Below are 16,093 nucleotides of genomic sequence, written 5' to 3'. Positions count from 1 at the left end.
AGGGCTTGGTTCAAATACAATGTCTAAAGTTTCTAAAAGGTAACATCTTTTTCCCTGTCACGTTTGAAATGCAACTAGATTTAGTCTAAATCAGAAGGAAGTTCTGGGTTTGATCTAACCAAACGTGACAAATGGACATGGGGCAAAGAGGATGTCGATCTTACCATGAGACTCTTGGAGTCTGTTAAACGTATTTAACATCAGGAAACACAAAGTTCCGAAAGTAAGCGTTCATGGATAGACAGACACAGATTCCAAACTTTGGGAAAAAAAGAAATGAACTGTTACCACAAAAAAAAACCCAAAACAAAACCCAAACAAACAAAAAACCCAACCAAAACCAAAAAAAAGGCGCATTTTCACCACTAGCTCTTAGTTTTTAAATGACACACAGGATTTTCTACTCTAATAAAGCCTGCTGTATATTCTGGTAGTAACCTTCAGATTTAAAGAAGTTTTATATAAATCCATAAGTTATATTTCTTTTCGTATTAGGGGAAAATATTTCAAATGCAATAAAATAGCAGAGTGATAGCAGAATTCATGACTGTATAGTAGGCAACTTGTCATTTTTTAGATTCAGTTGTACAAAGTAGAAACTGCTAAATTTCTCTAATAACTGGAAAAGTTGTGGGTATTTAAATTTACTTACCTGAATACTCATTTAGCAAATATCTTCAGATACAAGTCTAGATACAGAGTTAATGCAATTTGAATATTACTTTACACGTAATATAAATCCATGTTTGACAATATCAAAATCCCATCAAACAGTGGGCCCTTCTTATGCTATTATCAAATATAATAATATATCATCACTGTGGGATAGCTGAGAATCATAGAATGTGTAGGTTTGTTTATTAAATTTGGTCAGTTTTCAGACCTTCCAAATAGGAATACTAAGCATTTATTTTTTCCCCTCTGGAAATTCCTTTTTTTTTACCTCCTGCTTAATACAGTCGTCATCCCAATTCCTAGTGAATTTATAAAAATATTTTTTATCCAATAACCCCGGCAAGGTAAAAATAGGAGTTTTTATAGCAAATGATAAACAGGCTCATGGACTATGAGAGAAACTAAACTTATTTAAATTGCCATACATTCGCTACTGAATCACACATCAACATTTTCTTTTTATGTGTGTTGCTGTCCACCTCAGACTAGCAGTTTTTAAGGTGCAGAAGCATCTTTCAAATATATGCATCTAACTTAATGATCAAGTTCCACACACTAGTGTCACATGCTTTAAATTTACATCACCTCCCCATCAAGAGCTGTGTTAAATAACAGCACTAACTGAAACCGCATAATCCTTTAGAAACTGCAGCACTTCCAATTCACAGAACAAAGGGGTGCTTATGTGGTTCTTTATATTACTAGATATAATTTTCTGAAATAAGAAAAGAAAAAGAAATGAAAAAACACATTTGAAAGAAGTTGCTGCACCTGCAAAAACACTCTTTAAGCTTACTATGAAATACAAAAAAGTGCACCCTTCTATATCTACATATAAAACATATTAGAAATAAAACTTGTGTAAAATGTTTGCTGTGCAAACTATAAAAAGTCAGTCAGTCAGTCCATTCTTTTTCCTAAACATTTTGTCACACTCTCTTGCTTCCTACTGCAGAGAATCGCTGTTATCCAAGACCAGCCCACTGATATTTGTTGTTGAGAGGTCTCCTCCATCGTCTTCACCGCTGTCTACAGACTCATCCTCACTTTGCCCTGCCATCATAACTTGCTGAACAGCCAAAGTAGCACCATCGGAGGACAAAGACTGGAGACTGTCTACATTCATGTTGACTGGAGCTGTAATTGTTACAACAGCACCTGAGGAAGCACAACCGTAATACTTTAGCATCTTCCCTGGTTTCTAATTTTAAGTAACACACATTTATGCATAACAGAGATTGTTTCTAACCAACAGGAAGGAAACCTAAGGAGCTAAATTAAAATAAAAGCTATATAGGTTGTCAAACACTTAAATACCAGGAAATTCCAGAATTAAGTTGGCCAGGAATCTTAAACTTAGCTATGTTACGGACACCCCTTACAGCAATACTCTAACCAAGTCATCACAAGACCACATCTGCAAAGTACTCCAGCTTAATTTGTTGCAAAAAACCCAACGGCAATGTTCATAGAGATCCAAAGTGACTTAAATGGATAAAGCTGTTGTCAGGTCCAGCGGAAGCTGAGGGAAAAGTTGCTACCAACTGGAAAGGAGTAAAGCAGCAGGTGGCAGAAAAGATGGTTCTGAGAAAGAAGCAGTTATTTATCTTTCTTAAACTGAGTCTGTCTGATTGGCCTGACGCTAAGGAAGTTACTTCAAAGTCTTTGCAGGCTCTATTACATTTCTCTGCTTCTCAGTGTCCAACTTGAAACACATGAGGCATATACCGAATTGCAGATGCTCAGTCCCTCCAGCAATAGTGAAAGGAAAGTGAGCAGGGTGGGGAGTCACGAAACGCAAGTTGCAGCCCAATACCGCCAGTCAAGCGGAATGATACTGCCATGCCTACACCTCCTGAGAGAACTTAGTTGCACATCTAACCTTTGATCTGCTGTTTTGTAACTTCTGAAACAAAAGCAACAGTCTCTCAACCTAAAATCCAATAAAATATCCCCCAAAACACAGAAAAATTTTAAAAGAGGGAAAAATTGACACATTCCTGTTACGTTTTTCCAGATCAAAACCACATTTATACTGAAATATCAAGAAGTTCCCCTCGACCTTCACTTCCCTGATACAGAGGAATTAGCTTTATTATCTGTGGCTTATCCAGTTCTCCTTACCATCTGACATCGTGAGCTCGTTAGATTGCTGCTGAGCAACTCCTGAGGCAATGGAATCAGGCCAGAACCTCTGAACTGGTCGGTTCTGAGCTGTTTTCTTCTTTGTTTTTGGAGTTTCAGAACAACTGGAATCCAGCATAGGCTGAAGAATTCGCCTTCTAGCATTGATAAACCTAAACACAATCAAAGGCAAGAAGTACTTATGACCAGTGGGCTGCAAATTCTCTCTCTCTCTGATTCACACAGTATGAGTGGGAGAAAAAAACTTTAGGAATATAAAATCTTCTCCCTTCCAGCTTGGCTTGACATTCTTTTTAACATGTAAAACTGCTCCAAGAACACTGACATCCTTTGATTTTGGCAAACTAGCTAAAAAAGTACTTCTATCATTCTACTGCTAGCAGCACTTTTTTCCCCACCTCACAGGGAGAAACCCTCCAGAGAGCATGACAGGTGTACATTTGGAGATCTTACTAAAAACTAAGCACCAGAAAACTTGCTGACAGCACAGCTCAGAAAGCCGATACTCCCTCTCGTTAGGGTTCACCTAAAATCTAGCCCCTGTCGAACCTACTTTGGTTTGGTTTCGTTTACTTCCTTAAGATCACGCATTACTTATTTTATAGGCTCCCTGACTTTCCAAGGTCTGGTTCCCGATCCAGGAGGCAATAGCAAACACATTTTTCAGATCTTTCCCAACTCCTTTTCATTCCCTGATTTCCACAGCATGGTAATTGCTGCCCTTCCCCTTTCTGCTAGTGAACAAGAAATATCAACACCTCCTCTCACTTAGCTACCAGCAGTTAACTGAACGATTTCAACACAGTGAATCAACTTCACATGACTTCTGTGCCAGGAAGTCATGACTAAGGGTAGCACCCCTTGCTAAACCTCACAAAACACAGCCAGGACCCATCTTTACCTGACATGGAAGGAAGTAGGGTGCAGCTGGCAGGTCCACAGGATGTAATGCAATGCTTTGCAGAGACATGATTCTGATCCCAGTACCACAGAGCTCCGTTACTACCGTGTACGCAGGCATAGTTACACTGTTCCACTTCTGGAGCCAGCGTACTGCCACTGTCTTGAGTATTTCCCTACCGGACCCCTCTGCAGCCATGCAGCCAGCGTGGTCTTTGAAATCTGAGGAAGATCCCTGTTGGACTTAGCTGCAATAATTTTAGGAACCGATACCACAAGCAGAATAGAAGGTACGTCAATACCCTCACTCCTCTCTTCTGCAGGGGCAGGTGTATTATCTCAAAGCCCTAGTGAAGATAAGACATGTTGCACCATGAACTGGAGTAGCTGAGGTACTGACCCTCTCCACTGGGATATCACTGCTCAGCATCCTTTGATACAAGAGCAGAATGAACATCTGCTGACAGCAACTTCTTAAACATTTGCAACCGTGATTACGACAGGACACTTTCCAGAGTATCACGTCACTAAATGCCTTGAAACTTCCATTTCTTTACTTGCAGGAGAGACATGAGAGTACTTCCATCTCTTTCAGCAAGAGAACAGAATGTAATTCCTTAATGTTGCAAAGCTTTCTGAAGTATATAGCTTAAACGGCACGAGATTTATTATACTTTACTATAAACATAACATGCTTGTGTATCATAATCTTGTATTTTATATGTATTTTGTAACATGTATCTGAACATGTAGAACAGTAAGTTCCAGATGTCCAAGTTACACTCTTGATTACTCTATGTTGCAAGCATGTGGAGACAATGACAGGCATTGAGTAAATGTTTTTGCTCTTACCAATTGTTAACCTGGAGTAGTGTCAGATTCGTTTGTGCTGCAATCTGTTTCTTCTCATCCTCTGTTGGATATGGATGCTGAACAGGACAAAAAAAGCAAACAAAAAGACATAAGCTTGTTTCATGTCCTCATCAAAAATAAGGACTCCTTTATCACGACTGATTAAAGCTGCCAGATTAAGACCATCTGACTCATTAAAAAACAAACTTTAGAAACCTCACAAACTTACACAGATAAAAATCACTTAACAAAGAATGCTTTACTATACAAGACTGATTTTATCCTTGAAAGCATATATGATCCCATTAAACCGCTCATGTGTAATTCAGAAGAAAAAGCTTCTCATGGCTGACAGTCTTTATTAAACAGCGTGATCCCTGGGCAACACAGCATGTGATAAGATCTGATTAGTTATGCTGTGTAAAGGCAATGTCATATGAGAGTACTGACAAGCATTTTTTAGTTAAATAAAGCTACTCTGAACTACACGGATGAAGAGAGCGTACGTAACGTAAGAAGCGTACACGCAGTTTCCCAGTATCATTTGTCTGCTGTAAAATAGTTGTAAAAGACAAAATATCTATCAACTAAACATTGTGATGTAACTTGAGCCCCATTTACCCTTAGCAAAGGGAAGACATCCTATTGAAAGAACAAATAGACAGTAACACACTTTTCCAACATTCCAAGGATTGTTGGAAAGGAGGTAAGAGTCAGAAAATTTGAACTTCTCCTCTACAGAAATACCACACAAAACACAGATGGAACTATTTTTCCTTGTGCTGTGAACCAGGGCGCAGAGAGCATTAAGTTCTCAACACAACGAAATGAAGGAAGATCCCTTTTAACAATGTTTATTGAGATCACGAGGTACGAATGTAACATACTTATTAAAATAATAGTAAAATCATCCGACATTAGACTGTGGAACTACTCTAAATGACTTCAGGGAAAACTAAACTGAGATTACACAAACGACAAAAGAATAAATTCACCTTCTTTATGAAGCAAAATTGCAAGACACCACATAAAAGAGTTACATAAAAATCTGTGACTCCTGATCATGTTCAGTCCTTACCCCTATGTGCTGAAAAAGCCAAGATCTCATCACGTTTGTAGCGTGCTTGGGAAGAACTCCTCTTTTATTTTTCGATGAGCCATCATCTTGATGCAAGATGCCTAGATCTTGGTTTAATTGCAACTGAAGCTGCACATATAATTTCAGAAGAAATAAGGCAGTTAACATGGTAATAGCAGTATTCGGTATCAATGTATGAATAACTCATTTATAGAAGGAATGAAAAGAAATTAGGCTTGAGGCATGCTGATTATAAAAAGCTACTTAATTTGCTAGGGAAGAATTACAATAGCAGCTCTCCTACAATAGCAGGCCAGAATGTCTTTATCCAGGAAAAATGCTGTACCAGATTTCTGTAGTTTTCACATTTCATGTAACTTCTGTTGTAAGAATTACAGCTGTTACCAGCCTGTGTGTGAGACCTTGCGACAACCGCCGAACGTTGATGTACTATGATTTAGAATAAAATCCACCAACATAGTACATGTCAGGTTAATGCTCCTCCGTACTAATCTACACTACCCTAGGGATCTGATGCCTTGTCGCCCTACGTAGTCACTCGCACGCGTGAAGAGCAACTGAAAAAAGTGATGCTGAATATACTCACTGTGTGCAAACATAAATGACTATGGAAGCTGTAAAATAGCCCCGATTCAAAATGTAAACTTAAGACTTAAAATTAATCATTATGCTAGAGTTGCAAACAAAGATGCTACAGGTCCTGCTAAATAAATGCATCTAAATTCTTAAAGAGCAAGCAGATACATATGGCAGAACCCCTAATTCACTTAACGCTCTTACTGTGTTCCCAAAGCTTGGTATTTCTTTCTCACTTTCGCTTTCTTTTTCGCTTCATATGGAAACACCAAATCATTTGTGCATTGGTTAGCTGAACACTAGGGAAACGGCATATAAATTGCATACGAAATTATATTTCAGACAATTATAACTGAAATCACTCTAAATCAGGTTTTTCAGACAACATGGAGCAATTTCTTCAAGCCAGTCGTTATGTCTATGTCCTGCATGAAACAAGTTTTAAATGAGGCTTAAGCTATCAAATTACAACAAATACTTATTTGGAGCGTGCTTTCATTTCCAAAATAACATTTTACATTCTAAATAACCTGCTTGTACGTGGAGGTTTTATAATGAACTTTCAATAGGTCTTCCCCAGTGTATTTCCCTCACCTCCACAGCATTCCGAAACGTTGAAAAAGAAGAATTTGAAGAAGGATTTCCTATGGATGACAAGGAATACAGGTCCCAACCTATGTACAGTGGGGTTTGGAGATTCCTAACATCAACAAAGGCCATAGATCTATATAGAAGTCCAAATCCTTTTTTTGTTTATAGGCTATAGACATTATTTTCCACTCAGTATTTTGTTCATCAGAGGTATAAAAAGTATATTTCTTCAAGAACACTTCAGGCTAGGAGAGTAATTTTACAAATTTATTTCTGAAAGGCATCTGAGGACAGAACTGCATGCATTCCAGGGAAGAATGTGGGCAAGTACCTGTATGCTACTGCCAACAGAAAAAATACTCTTAAGCATACTTCTTCAGTTGGAAAGTCAGAAGAAGGAAGAAGAGAGTGAGTCAGTGATTGCCAACAGATTTTATGCTGTGGAGATGGGAGCTCATCATTCACATTTTTATTTGACTCTGGATTCCCAGAAGATTTGATTTACGACTTCCTGCTCCAAGCAAGGTTTTCCATAACTGCAGATGGTCTATTTGACATGTTTCCTTTTGCTCAGTTGTTTCTTTGAGCTCTTCAGCTCCAACTCTTAAGAGCCTCCCCAGAGTAAGTGTGCTATCCCTTATCTTTTAGGGTATGATTGGAGCCCAATGTGAGGAACCCCTGCATAGTCTCAACAGAGTATTTTGAAGGTTTTATGGCAAAATGCTTCCCAACATACATAAATTCTGAAATACACAGTTTCACAGTACTAGTGGTTGCCATCATGATAAAAAGTCAAATATCTGGTAACAACAGTGTGGCACGATAATGCCATATAGTAAATCTATCCATCCATAAACCTAGTTTAACAATCAGAAAAATTTTAATTGTTGAAAAAGTGTCTGTTTAATTTAGAGAGGGGTTTTTTTGTTTGTTTGGGGGGGGGGTTTGTTTGTTTATTGGGTCTGGTGGATGGGTTTTTTACAATTTTCTTTTTTTAAACCCATGTACATATACTTTTTTGCCATCAGTAAAAATAAAGAAGTATTTAACAGGCAGGAACTATGAAGACCTGCTGTACCAAGAGAGATCTGCCTGTGACCCGATGTCATGCTACACAACTTGTAACTCCCTATAGCCGTGCTTGCAGTAATTTCACATTAGTTACTATGTGCAGTACACAGAGCTCATTCTGCCAGTGTGTCAAGTTCCAACCAAAACTCTTAAAACCGATGAGATTTATTTGAACCCAGAATATTATTCTGTGAAGCCCATGAAACAAACCTGAGAGTTCTGGATCCGAATAGTCCCAGGTGACAGTGCTTGTGTCACCACTTGGCCTTGCGGAGTGACCACAGTGACTGGCTGATACACTGTCCCCCCTTAAAACAAAACAGCAACAAAAATTATAGGTAAGTGAAAGCCCTTCAAATACTATTCTCTTTAAACACAAAACCACATCAGCGCTGCAGACAACACAGCAGTTTTGATAAAGTATCAGCTGTTCTTTTCTAGTAAGCATGTAAGAGGTGCTCTTTGCCACACTACATTTTTTTCCATGCACCAGAATCTGTATGAAATTTGATTATGTTTCGCTGTATTTGAGGCATTCCAAATTGATTTTCAAAGGAAAACACCGTGACTATCAGGCTATCAAGTACTTCATCGTCTTAACTGAGCAAACTCTTCAGCAAACAAGGGTCACAACACCAAAACCACACCTCAGTGTCGACTGGTATGGGCAGTCAGCTGGGTGACACCTAGATGTTTGGGTCAACTAAGGTGGCAGAATCCTGGTGAATATATAGGGGGTCCTAGGGACCAAAGCCACACAGCACACGCTGCGTCTCAGGATAACCTCTCTGCAAATACATGCTGGAGGAGCAGACCGCATTGCTTTGCTGCATTTCTAGTCAAGGTTGGTTTTCTGTTTGTTTGTTTTAAAACCTTGCTTGGAAGAAAGATAAAACATTTTAGTTCAAATGTAATCTCTATACAATAGACAACTTGGACATCGTGGATTTCACAGACTTGTAGGTGTGGTTCCAAACTCCACAGAGCATGAGACAGCAAGGGTAATATTTCAGGTAATGCATGTTTTTGTCAAACGGAATTCTTTTTTTGAAGGAAAAAAAAAAGAGTAAAATACCTGTCTCTCAAATGTCTTTTAACAAAAGTAGTGTTGCACATAAAGAGCTCTTAATATTATATATACACGTAACACACTCCGTACACATATAAATTAAACGAACATTCAGAAACAAGTCAGGCACTTGACTGTATTATAACAACTTCTCAGGTCTTAGAGTTAAATCCCACTTTTATCAATACTGGTGTATTTTTCTAACAAGTATAAGAGAAACCAAAATGAAGAGCAAGGTGTCAGTTGTTCTTTACTGTGTCATACCTGCTACCGTTGCCATAGTTACATTTCCCTGCTGCAATGCTGATGCTGGCACCATAATCCCTTGGGGACTGAGCGTGCCTGCAATGGCACTTGGAATTTGCTAGAAAAATAAAACAATTAGTTGCCTTTTTTTTTAAGGAGATAAAGCATGCTTGTGTAATTCTGGCCCTAAAAATACGTTTGGAGTTTAATCACAGGATTAACTTCGAAGAGACTTCATTAGAGGTTCATCATTACCTACATTAACTTTCTCATTATCACCAATCATTACCTTTGAAAACCCTCATGAAAGCAACTGTTAGAGAAGACATAAAACTATCTTGAGAAATTTTAGGAGAGACATTCTAGAGATGCTAGGTATATAAATATTAAATGAAACAGTTTCCAAAGGCACAAGGGAAAAAGAACAGATGAAATGGACCCTTGATGCTACTATTACAAGCACCAAAGCTTTAGAAATTTAGTTATTACCTTAATTCCTACAATTTCAAAATAATGTATTAAGTATTGAAGATGCCCTGTATTTTTTATTCTGCTCAGGGTAGTTCTTACTCAATCTTGACCACACATACTCTTACACATTCCTTAACAGGTATGAGTAATCTCTATTGTTACCAAATGCAAAATTCTGTCCCTCTTGTCTCTACAGAAGACTGTAACAGACATAACAAAAAGCATCTTTCAAAAGTTGTTTTTGTCTGATTCTGACTCTCCTTTCCACACTTTCAGACACCAAAACCTAAGCAAGGAGTCCAGACAGTGAAGTTTAAAAGTCATTGAGACTTTTCAGAATACAAGGCATCAACACATTCCTAAGTCAGAGAAGGAGCATCCCCTAAGACCAGATACCTAGTACATACTCGGATGGCCGGGCTCACTTTCCAGCATCTAACAGCAGAAACATCAACCATAACATAGGAGCTGTCATTAAATAGCTACAAAAATGTAATTGGTTATTGCATTTAGGTTATGTCAACAATACATAAACTGAGGTTCACATGTATAGAAATGGGTACTCTTCAAGACAGTTACCCCATGTGACGCGCAGTGATATACATCTCAAATACTGCAACTATAATCCATCATTGTCTACTCGTTTCAGAATACAGATTGCGTATACAAAGTACCAGCCGTCTCAATATATTAATGAAGCAGACTAGACTAAGGAGACCTCCTTAAGAAGGAATTTTTTTTCCTCTTTTCCTTTGTTTATTCTGTCTCCTAGGCTCCTCCCAACAAAACAGCAAATCCAGGTCATTCTGAGTATCTCCATTTGCAGAACTGAGGGAAAATCATGAAAGGGAGACAGACAGAAAAAAAGGTAACTATGTTCTGGCACATTTCAACAAATTCGTCCATCAGGCAGTGGCACACAGGTGTGCAAAAAACCCCAAACCAGCTCTTGCTACTCTTAATAAGTGATTTTCAGAAAGTGAAAGAAACTGCAAAAACTCTGTTTCCAAACTAATAGCAATAGAAGTGTAGCTGTAACTTCCTAAGGGAATCTAGGCAAAAATACACTTAGCGGTATTTGAAACATACCTGAGATTGCACAGGTGAATAAGGACTCCCAGGCTCCCCACTTAGTAGAGTTTCACTGTTCATTTTTGTCTTCAGGCAGGCAATGTAACGGCTACAGAAATCCTTGCAAAGTTCATTAACTTTTTCTAGCTCAAGCAGATGGATACGTAGAACTTGGATTGCCTTTACCATCTATGGGGAGAATTGGAAAAAAATTTTAGGAACAAAATAACTGTTAAATAAAAAAAAATTTAATGTGAGATTTAAGCAAACACTACTTTCCAGTAACAAAGACTATCCAATTAAAGCAGAGTTACTAATTGCTAAGTGCTGACTAGAGTTCTCTTGCTCTGACCATTATGCTCTGAAATGTGAAAGGACCATGTTTACATACAAAACCTGCAGAAGCATTCCACAGCATAAATAAACTACCACACAAGGGAAACAAACCACAACAACAACATAATCTTTGACCTGTCACATGTGACGCATCAGGAAGACAGAGCACAGTTAAGGTGTACATGGAGCACAGAATAAGCCTGCACGTCCATGTGATCTTTTATTCCCATCATAAAACTCTGGGTCATACTCAACGTAAGACCGAAAGTGAAGGAAAGTAATCTCATCCACACATCTTATTTGGGAAGTACGGTGGGAACAGGCTTGGTAAGCAACAGTCGCCTTGAGCTACATATCAGAGATATCAAGTCCAGTTCCACATTACACCCTGGCCCAAGAAAACCAAAAAGTGTACAGATGGATTTGAGATACACTGAGAAGAGCCTTCTGTGACTTAGCATAAATTCGTCACGGAGATTGCTAGGAAGGGTGAAAGGTGCAGGAAATGGCCTGCTATCTCACCTGTAACAAAAACGTAATAGCTTTTATTCTCCTATAAAATCAGAATAAAGAGGTCCCAAAGCTTGTCACATTGTTCAAGAAAGCTTAAAGTAATCAAACAGTTCTTCGTTCCTAGAGCTCTGAAGTCCCGCTGCAACTATACGTCAAAGATTAACAACGCTGGGGTAAAATCCTGTAAGAACTTTCAGGTGAGGAGACTGTGAAATCTAAACCATTAAACACAAAGCACTAGATCCAGTAACAAATCCATGTTTAAACAAAACTTGAAGTACAGGAGAGACGTACGTGATGAGAATAGTTATTGTGCTTACTGCGAGAAGATGACTCGTAAGCCTGGATAGCTAATGGTATTACATACGGCATAAATATAGCTTAGGTGATTGCAAGGGTCATGGCAGAAGATCAAAAGCTAAAACCAAATCCAGATGGTCTAAATTTTCATGAAGCAGCAGGAAATCCAGGACATTCAGCTATGTACATAACACATTGGCAAAGTAATTACTTACTTTATTTTTCATACAGTGTGCCATCCCCAACATTTACTTGCTATGCTAGATCGCCAAGAAAGATATCCTTCAGTTTTATGAATCTGGATAGATTTTTAATTTTGAAACATAGTGCTGAGCTTGATTTTTAGCATTATCTGGAAAAAAATGTCCTATATGGAGGTTCATTTACCGAATTCTATAACCAGAAATGATAGTTTACTAAGTAATCCACTTATTACTTAGTAAACTCAAGAAGCCAACTGGGAGCTGAAGTTGCCTTTCTTTAAGGCACCTGAAGGAGAGCAAGGCAGGCAAACTTCTGGGTGTGCTCTCCTCTCCACCATGACGACTTCAGCTTTCACTGCGACAGATCTTTCCCTCGTTTTTTCAGCAGAAGGTATTCCAGTTGTATGACACTCACCCAGTGTAGAAAATTGTATGTTAAAATAAACAAGAGAAAAAGACTGAAGTGATAACAAAAAAAGAAATAGTATCCCTTCTCAGGGCTAAAAAGAAAAACAAAAAAAACAAACCCACCATGCATCTTTAAAAGCACAGCTGCAGAAAAACCTGAGCTGTAGACTTGAGGCAGTTGATTCAAATTAAAATCTGGTAACTCTTACGACCCATGACACCAAAAGCCTTTGAAATAATAAGTGCAACGGCCCAGCCTGAGGTACACAAACCAGCCCTCAGCAATGGCTGCTCTTTAAACTGTGTTTAAGTACCTTCAAACACAACCAAGTTAAACTATTCAAATTTAACTAGATTTTAACACAAAACAGGTCGTTTGTGTTTAGATATTCTGCTCCTTTCGGAATTATTAACGATTGTTCTGTAATACTGCAATAGCCAAAGGGTTTCAGAGACAAAAAAGCTTATATTATAAAACTCTTCATGTGTGGCAGACCAACACAGAGCACATGTATTAATGAATGCTTTAAATGTCCAGCTAAAATTGAAGTAACAAAAATATGCCTTTGGACACATAATACTTGACCGTGTTAGTGATTAGTTTTGCTCAGTCAGGAGGGTTGTTTTTTTTTCTTAAACCATTACCCATATTATTTTATCAGCATTTGTTTAGAGGAAAAATAAAAGTCCTTTCTTCAGCTTAGATTTAGTTTCAAATTGATGGTTGACACTTGAAGTGAAAACAGAATTAAAGTCGAAATTAACCATAAACCAAGAATTAGTAATACTATCCAGGTTTCTGCAGAGCCACACACAGTCACACTACTCTTACAGGAAACTCCGCTACTGTGGTTAGGAAGGCAAACAAACTTTGTAAATATGCCATGCCTGTCACCAGGACTTATTTACTCATTTACAACTACACTAATTGTGGCCATATGGCTCCTGCCCTCTTGCAGCATGGGTGGACCAAACATAAATTTTTTGGCAGAAGTTAATTTTTTACTTTGAAACTTACAAAAAAAAAAAAAAAAAAGAACAACTGATAAAAACACCCATGTTGAACAAATAAAATACACAGAAATGTTTCCAGGCAGATCACAGCAGCAGTAACATTTCATTCCTATGTTCTTAAACGGGGCACCTTAAAAATCTACAACCACTATGTTTTTGTTATTTAGTGCTACTGAGTAGAATATGCCACAGAACACTGAATTTTTATAACCCACTTGACTCAGCCTTTCCAGCTGTAGAAATACACCTGGAGCATCATTTCAGAGAAATGCACAAAGACAGAAGTAAGCATGAGAGATATGGATATTGTTGAAACTGTTGTAAATAAAGATAATGGTCAACTACTAAGCAGAGAAAGTTATTAAAACACTTCCAGGTTTTGCTAAAACTGCTACCCCGAGCATAGTTACATGTAAATCTATCATATATTAAACTTGGAGACATATTTAGTCCTAAAAAGCTTTAAATTGTGCCTGCGTCCTGTCTTTTCACTGCCTCAAGCACATGGTGCAAAGGGCACACAACACACTATGCGCTACCTTAGTTGTAATCCCCAGCTCTTCTTTGTTGATCTAAAACATATGCCCACCATTCTTTCAGGGCACATAACCTACGCGTATAGCAAAGACATATGTGGACAAATATGAAAGAGTCTCCATACACTGCCAAGTCCTCACCCAAATGACTCTTCTCATTTGCAAGAAAACAATTAAAATATGTAGAGTCACAGCTCACCTACCTTCCTGAGCAAATCCTTCTGGGGTGATTTAAGTCTTCAGGGGAAGAACACAAACTCTGGGAGAAGGGGCGTTTTGTTTTCATTTGTTTGGACTCGATAACCTCTCTTCCCTATTTTGAATCCCCAGCTACAAGACACGGCTAGGAAAGGTATGACTAGAGGTTTATGAGACAGTTCTGCACAGTAAGAACACTTTACAGAAATGCAAAGGCATGACTTGTTCACTCAATACTATTCCAACAACATCAGCTTCCTTCACCACCACTACAGCTTTTCCTGACACAACTGAAAATTTAGTCAGACTGTCTTTGAGAAAAGGGTACTGAACCAAAAAATCAATCCTTACTCCAAACAAAATAAGAAACTCGTGTGTGTGTTCTTCAAAAGGGGCAGTGTCCTGTCCAAATACAAAAGCGGGAGTATATTTAACACTCATGGTTTTTATTGTTTCTACACTTGATAAATCCCTAAGTAACCTGCTCTGACTTCACAGCTGACCCTACCTTGTGCAGGAGGTTGGACTACAAACCTCCTGAGTTTGTAATCCAACCTGCACCATCCAACTTATGGTCCTGTGAATGTGGGAAAATTAAAAAAGCCACCCATATATGGGAAGTGTTTGCTCTGAACAGAAGCTATATGAGAGGTAGGAACCATCTTGCGGCAGCATGATGTTTCTGCAGTGGCTGGGTTAACAGTAACCAAGAAAGAAGTGTTAAGTAATGAATGTCTTAAGACATAATGCAACCTGTGAAAGCTCTAAAAATTGTTTGCAAACACTCGTGCTGAAGAACAACTTAGGCCTGAAGGAACCTGTCCTAAGCACAAAAGGATCGTAATGGAGAGCAAAGAGAAGCTGGTTGATTCAAAGATCTGTTTTATCTGTGAAAAAGAAAGAGAGATGGCAAAGGGTAAGGAGCTCCAGGAGATGACACTCCACGTTATGAGGATACAGCTGAGCATGCTCCAGAAAGAAGCATGTGCACTTGGGAACCTCTGGTTAGCAATACAAACCACCAAGATCTGGTGATTAACAGCAAGCACATCTCTTCTGGTACTGATGCTTGATACAAGGAATAAGGTGGATGCAATGTAATAATCAAAAAAGATGAGGAGGAAGTTACAGCTCTGGAAAAGAAAGCACACTTCCAGACTAATAAGTGGGACATGAGCACAACCTTCAGCTTCCACTTCCTTCCTACAGGGACCAGGATTTGAAAAGAGGGGGTCCGCAACACTTCTTGCAGCTAATCAACACTTACATCAAGCTCAGAGAAGATCGATGGACACATGGACAGCTCGAGTGACCAAGAATCAGAAAAAAGAACAAAATTGTTGAAGACCAGAAGATCCCAGTGTAACACATACCAAGACAGAGGATAATTCAGGCTCTAATAATATGCTGTGCCATGCATGTCTGTAAGAGCTAAATACATACTCCAAAAAAATTCATACGTTTGTGCCTCTCCCTTTTGCCTCCCTTAACAGTCTAAGGTATGTAGTCAGAGCCAGAGAAGTAGGAAGGGAAAAGTTTCAAAGTTCCGTTTACGGCCAGTAGTTCCTGAAAAGCAAACACGTAGCTGCTACCACAGAAAAGCCACCTTCTTTGTGTATTTATTAGGGATGGACTGGAAATCCTGGGAGAGTTTCATTCCAAAGACAGCCACCTCTTCTGACTGGAAGATGAATCTTCATTAAAAGTAAAGACATACCTAGAATGTCAAGACTTCCTAGGTCTCAGGCAAAGCTGATAAATACCTGTCCAGGAGCTAGCGCCAACGCTTCTCTGTTTTCTTTCAACACATCTTAGACTT

General features: G+C 38.6%; 1 protein-coding gene across 1 annotated transcript in view; it reads right to left on the bottom strand.

The window, feature by feature from the left end:
• Nucleotides 1-1,127: 1,127 nt before the first annotated feature.
• The window catches only part of PKNOX1 (PBX/knotted 1 homeobox 1), a 30,258-nt gene continuing 15,292 nt past the window's right edge, over nt 1,128-16,093 (bottom strand). Inside the window, exons 5-11 of the mRNA XM_010156249.1 lie at nt 10,785-10,955; nt 9,243-9,342; nt 8,120-8,217; nt 5,651-5,779; nt 4,573-4,649; nt 2,800-2,972; nt 1,128-1,833 (exon numbers count right to left, since the gene is read on the bottom strand). Coding sequence (XP_010154551.1) covers nt 1,622-1,833; nt 2,800-2,972; nt 4,573-4,649; nt 5,651-5,779; nt 8,120-8,217; nt 9,243-9,342; nt 10,785-10,955 — 960 coding nt within the window. The 3' untranslated portion in view covers nt 1,128-1,621. The remainder of the gene's footprint in view (nt 1,834-2,799; nt 2,973-4,572; nt 4,650-5,650; nt 5,780-8,119; nt 8,218-9,242; nt 9,343-10,784; nt 10,956-16,093) is intronic.

This window comes from Eurypyga helias, unplaced genomic scaffold (assembly GCF_000690775.1).
Source record: "Eurypyga helias isolate BGI_N326 unplaced genomic scaffold, ASM69077v1 scaffold23397, whole genome shotgun sequence".
Classification (NCBI taxonomy): Eukaryota; Metazoa; Chordata; class Aves; order Eurypygiformes; family Eurypygidae; genus Eurypyga; species Eurypyga helias.
This window is presented reverse-complemented; position numbering and strand designations above follow the sequence as displayed.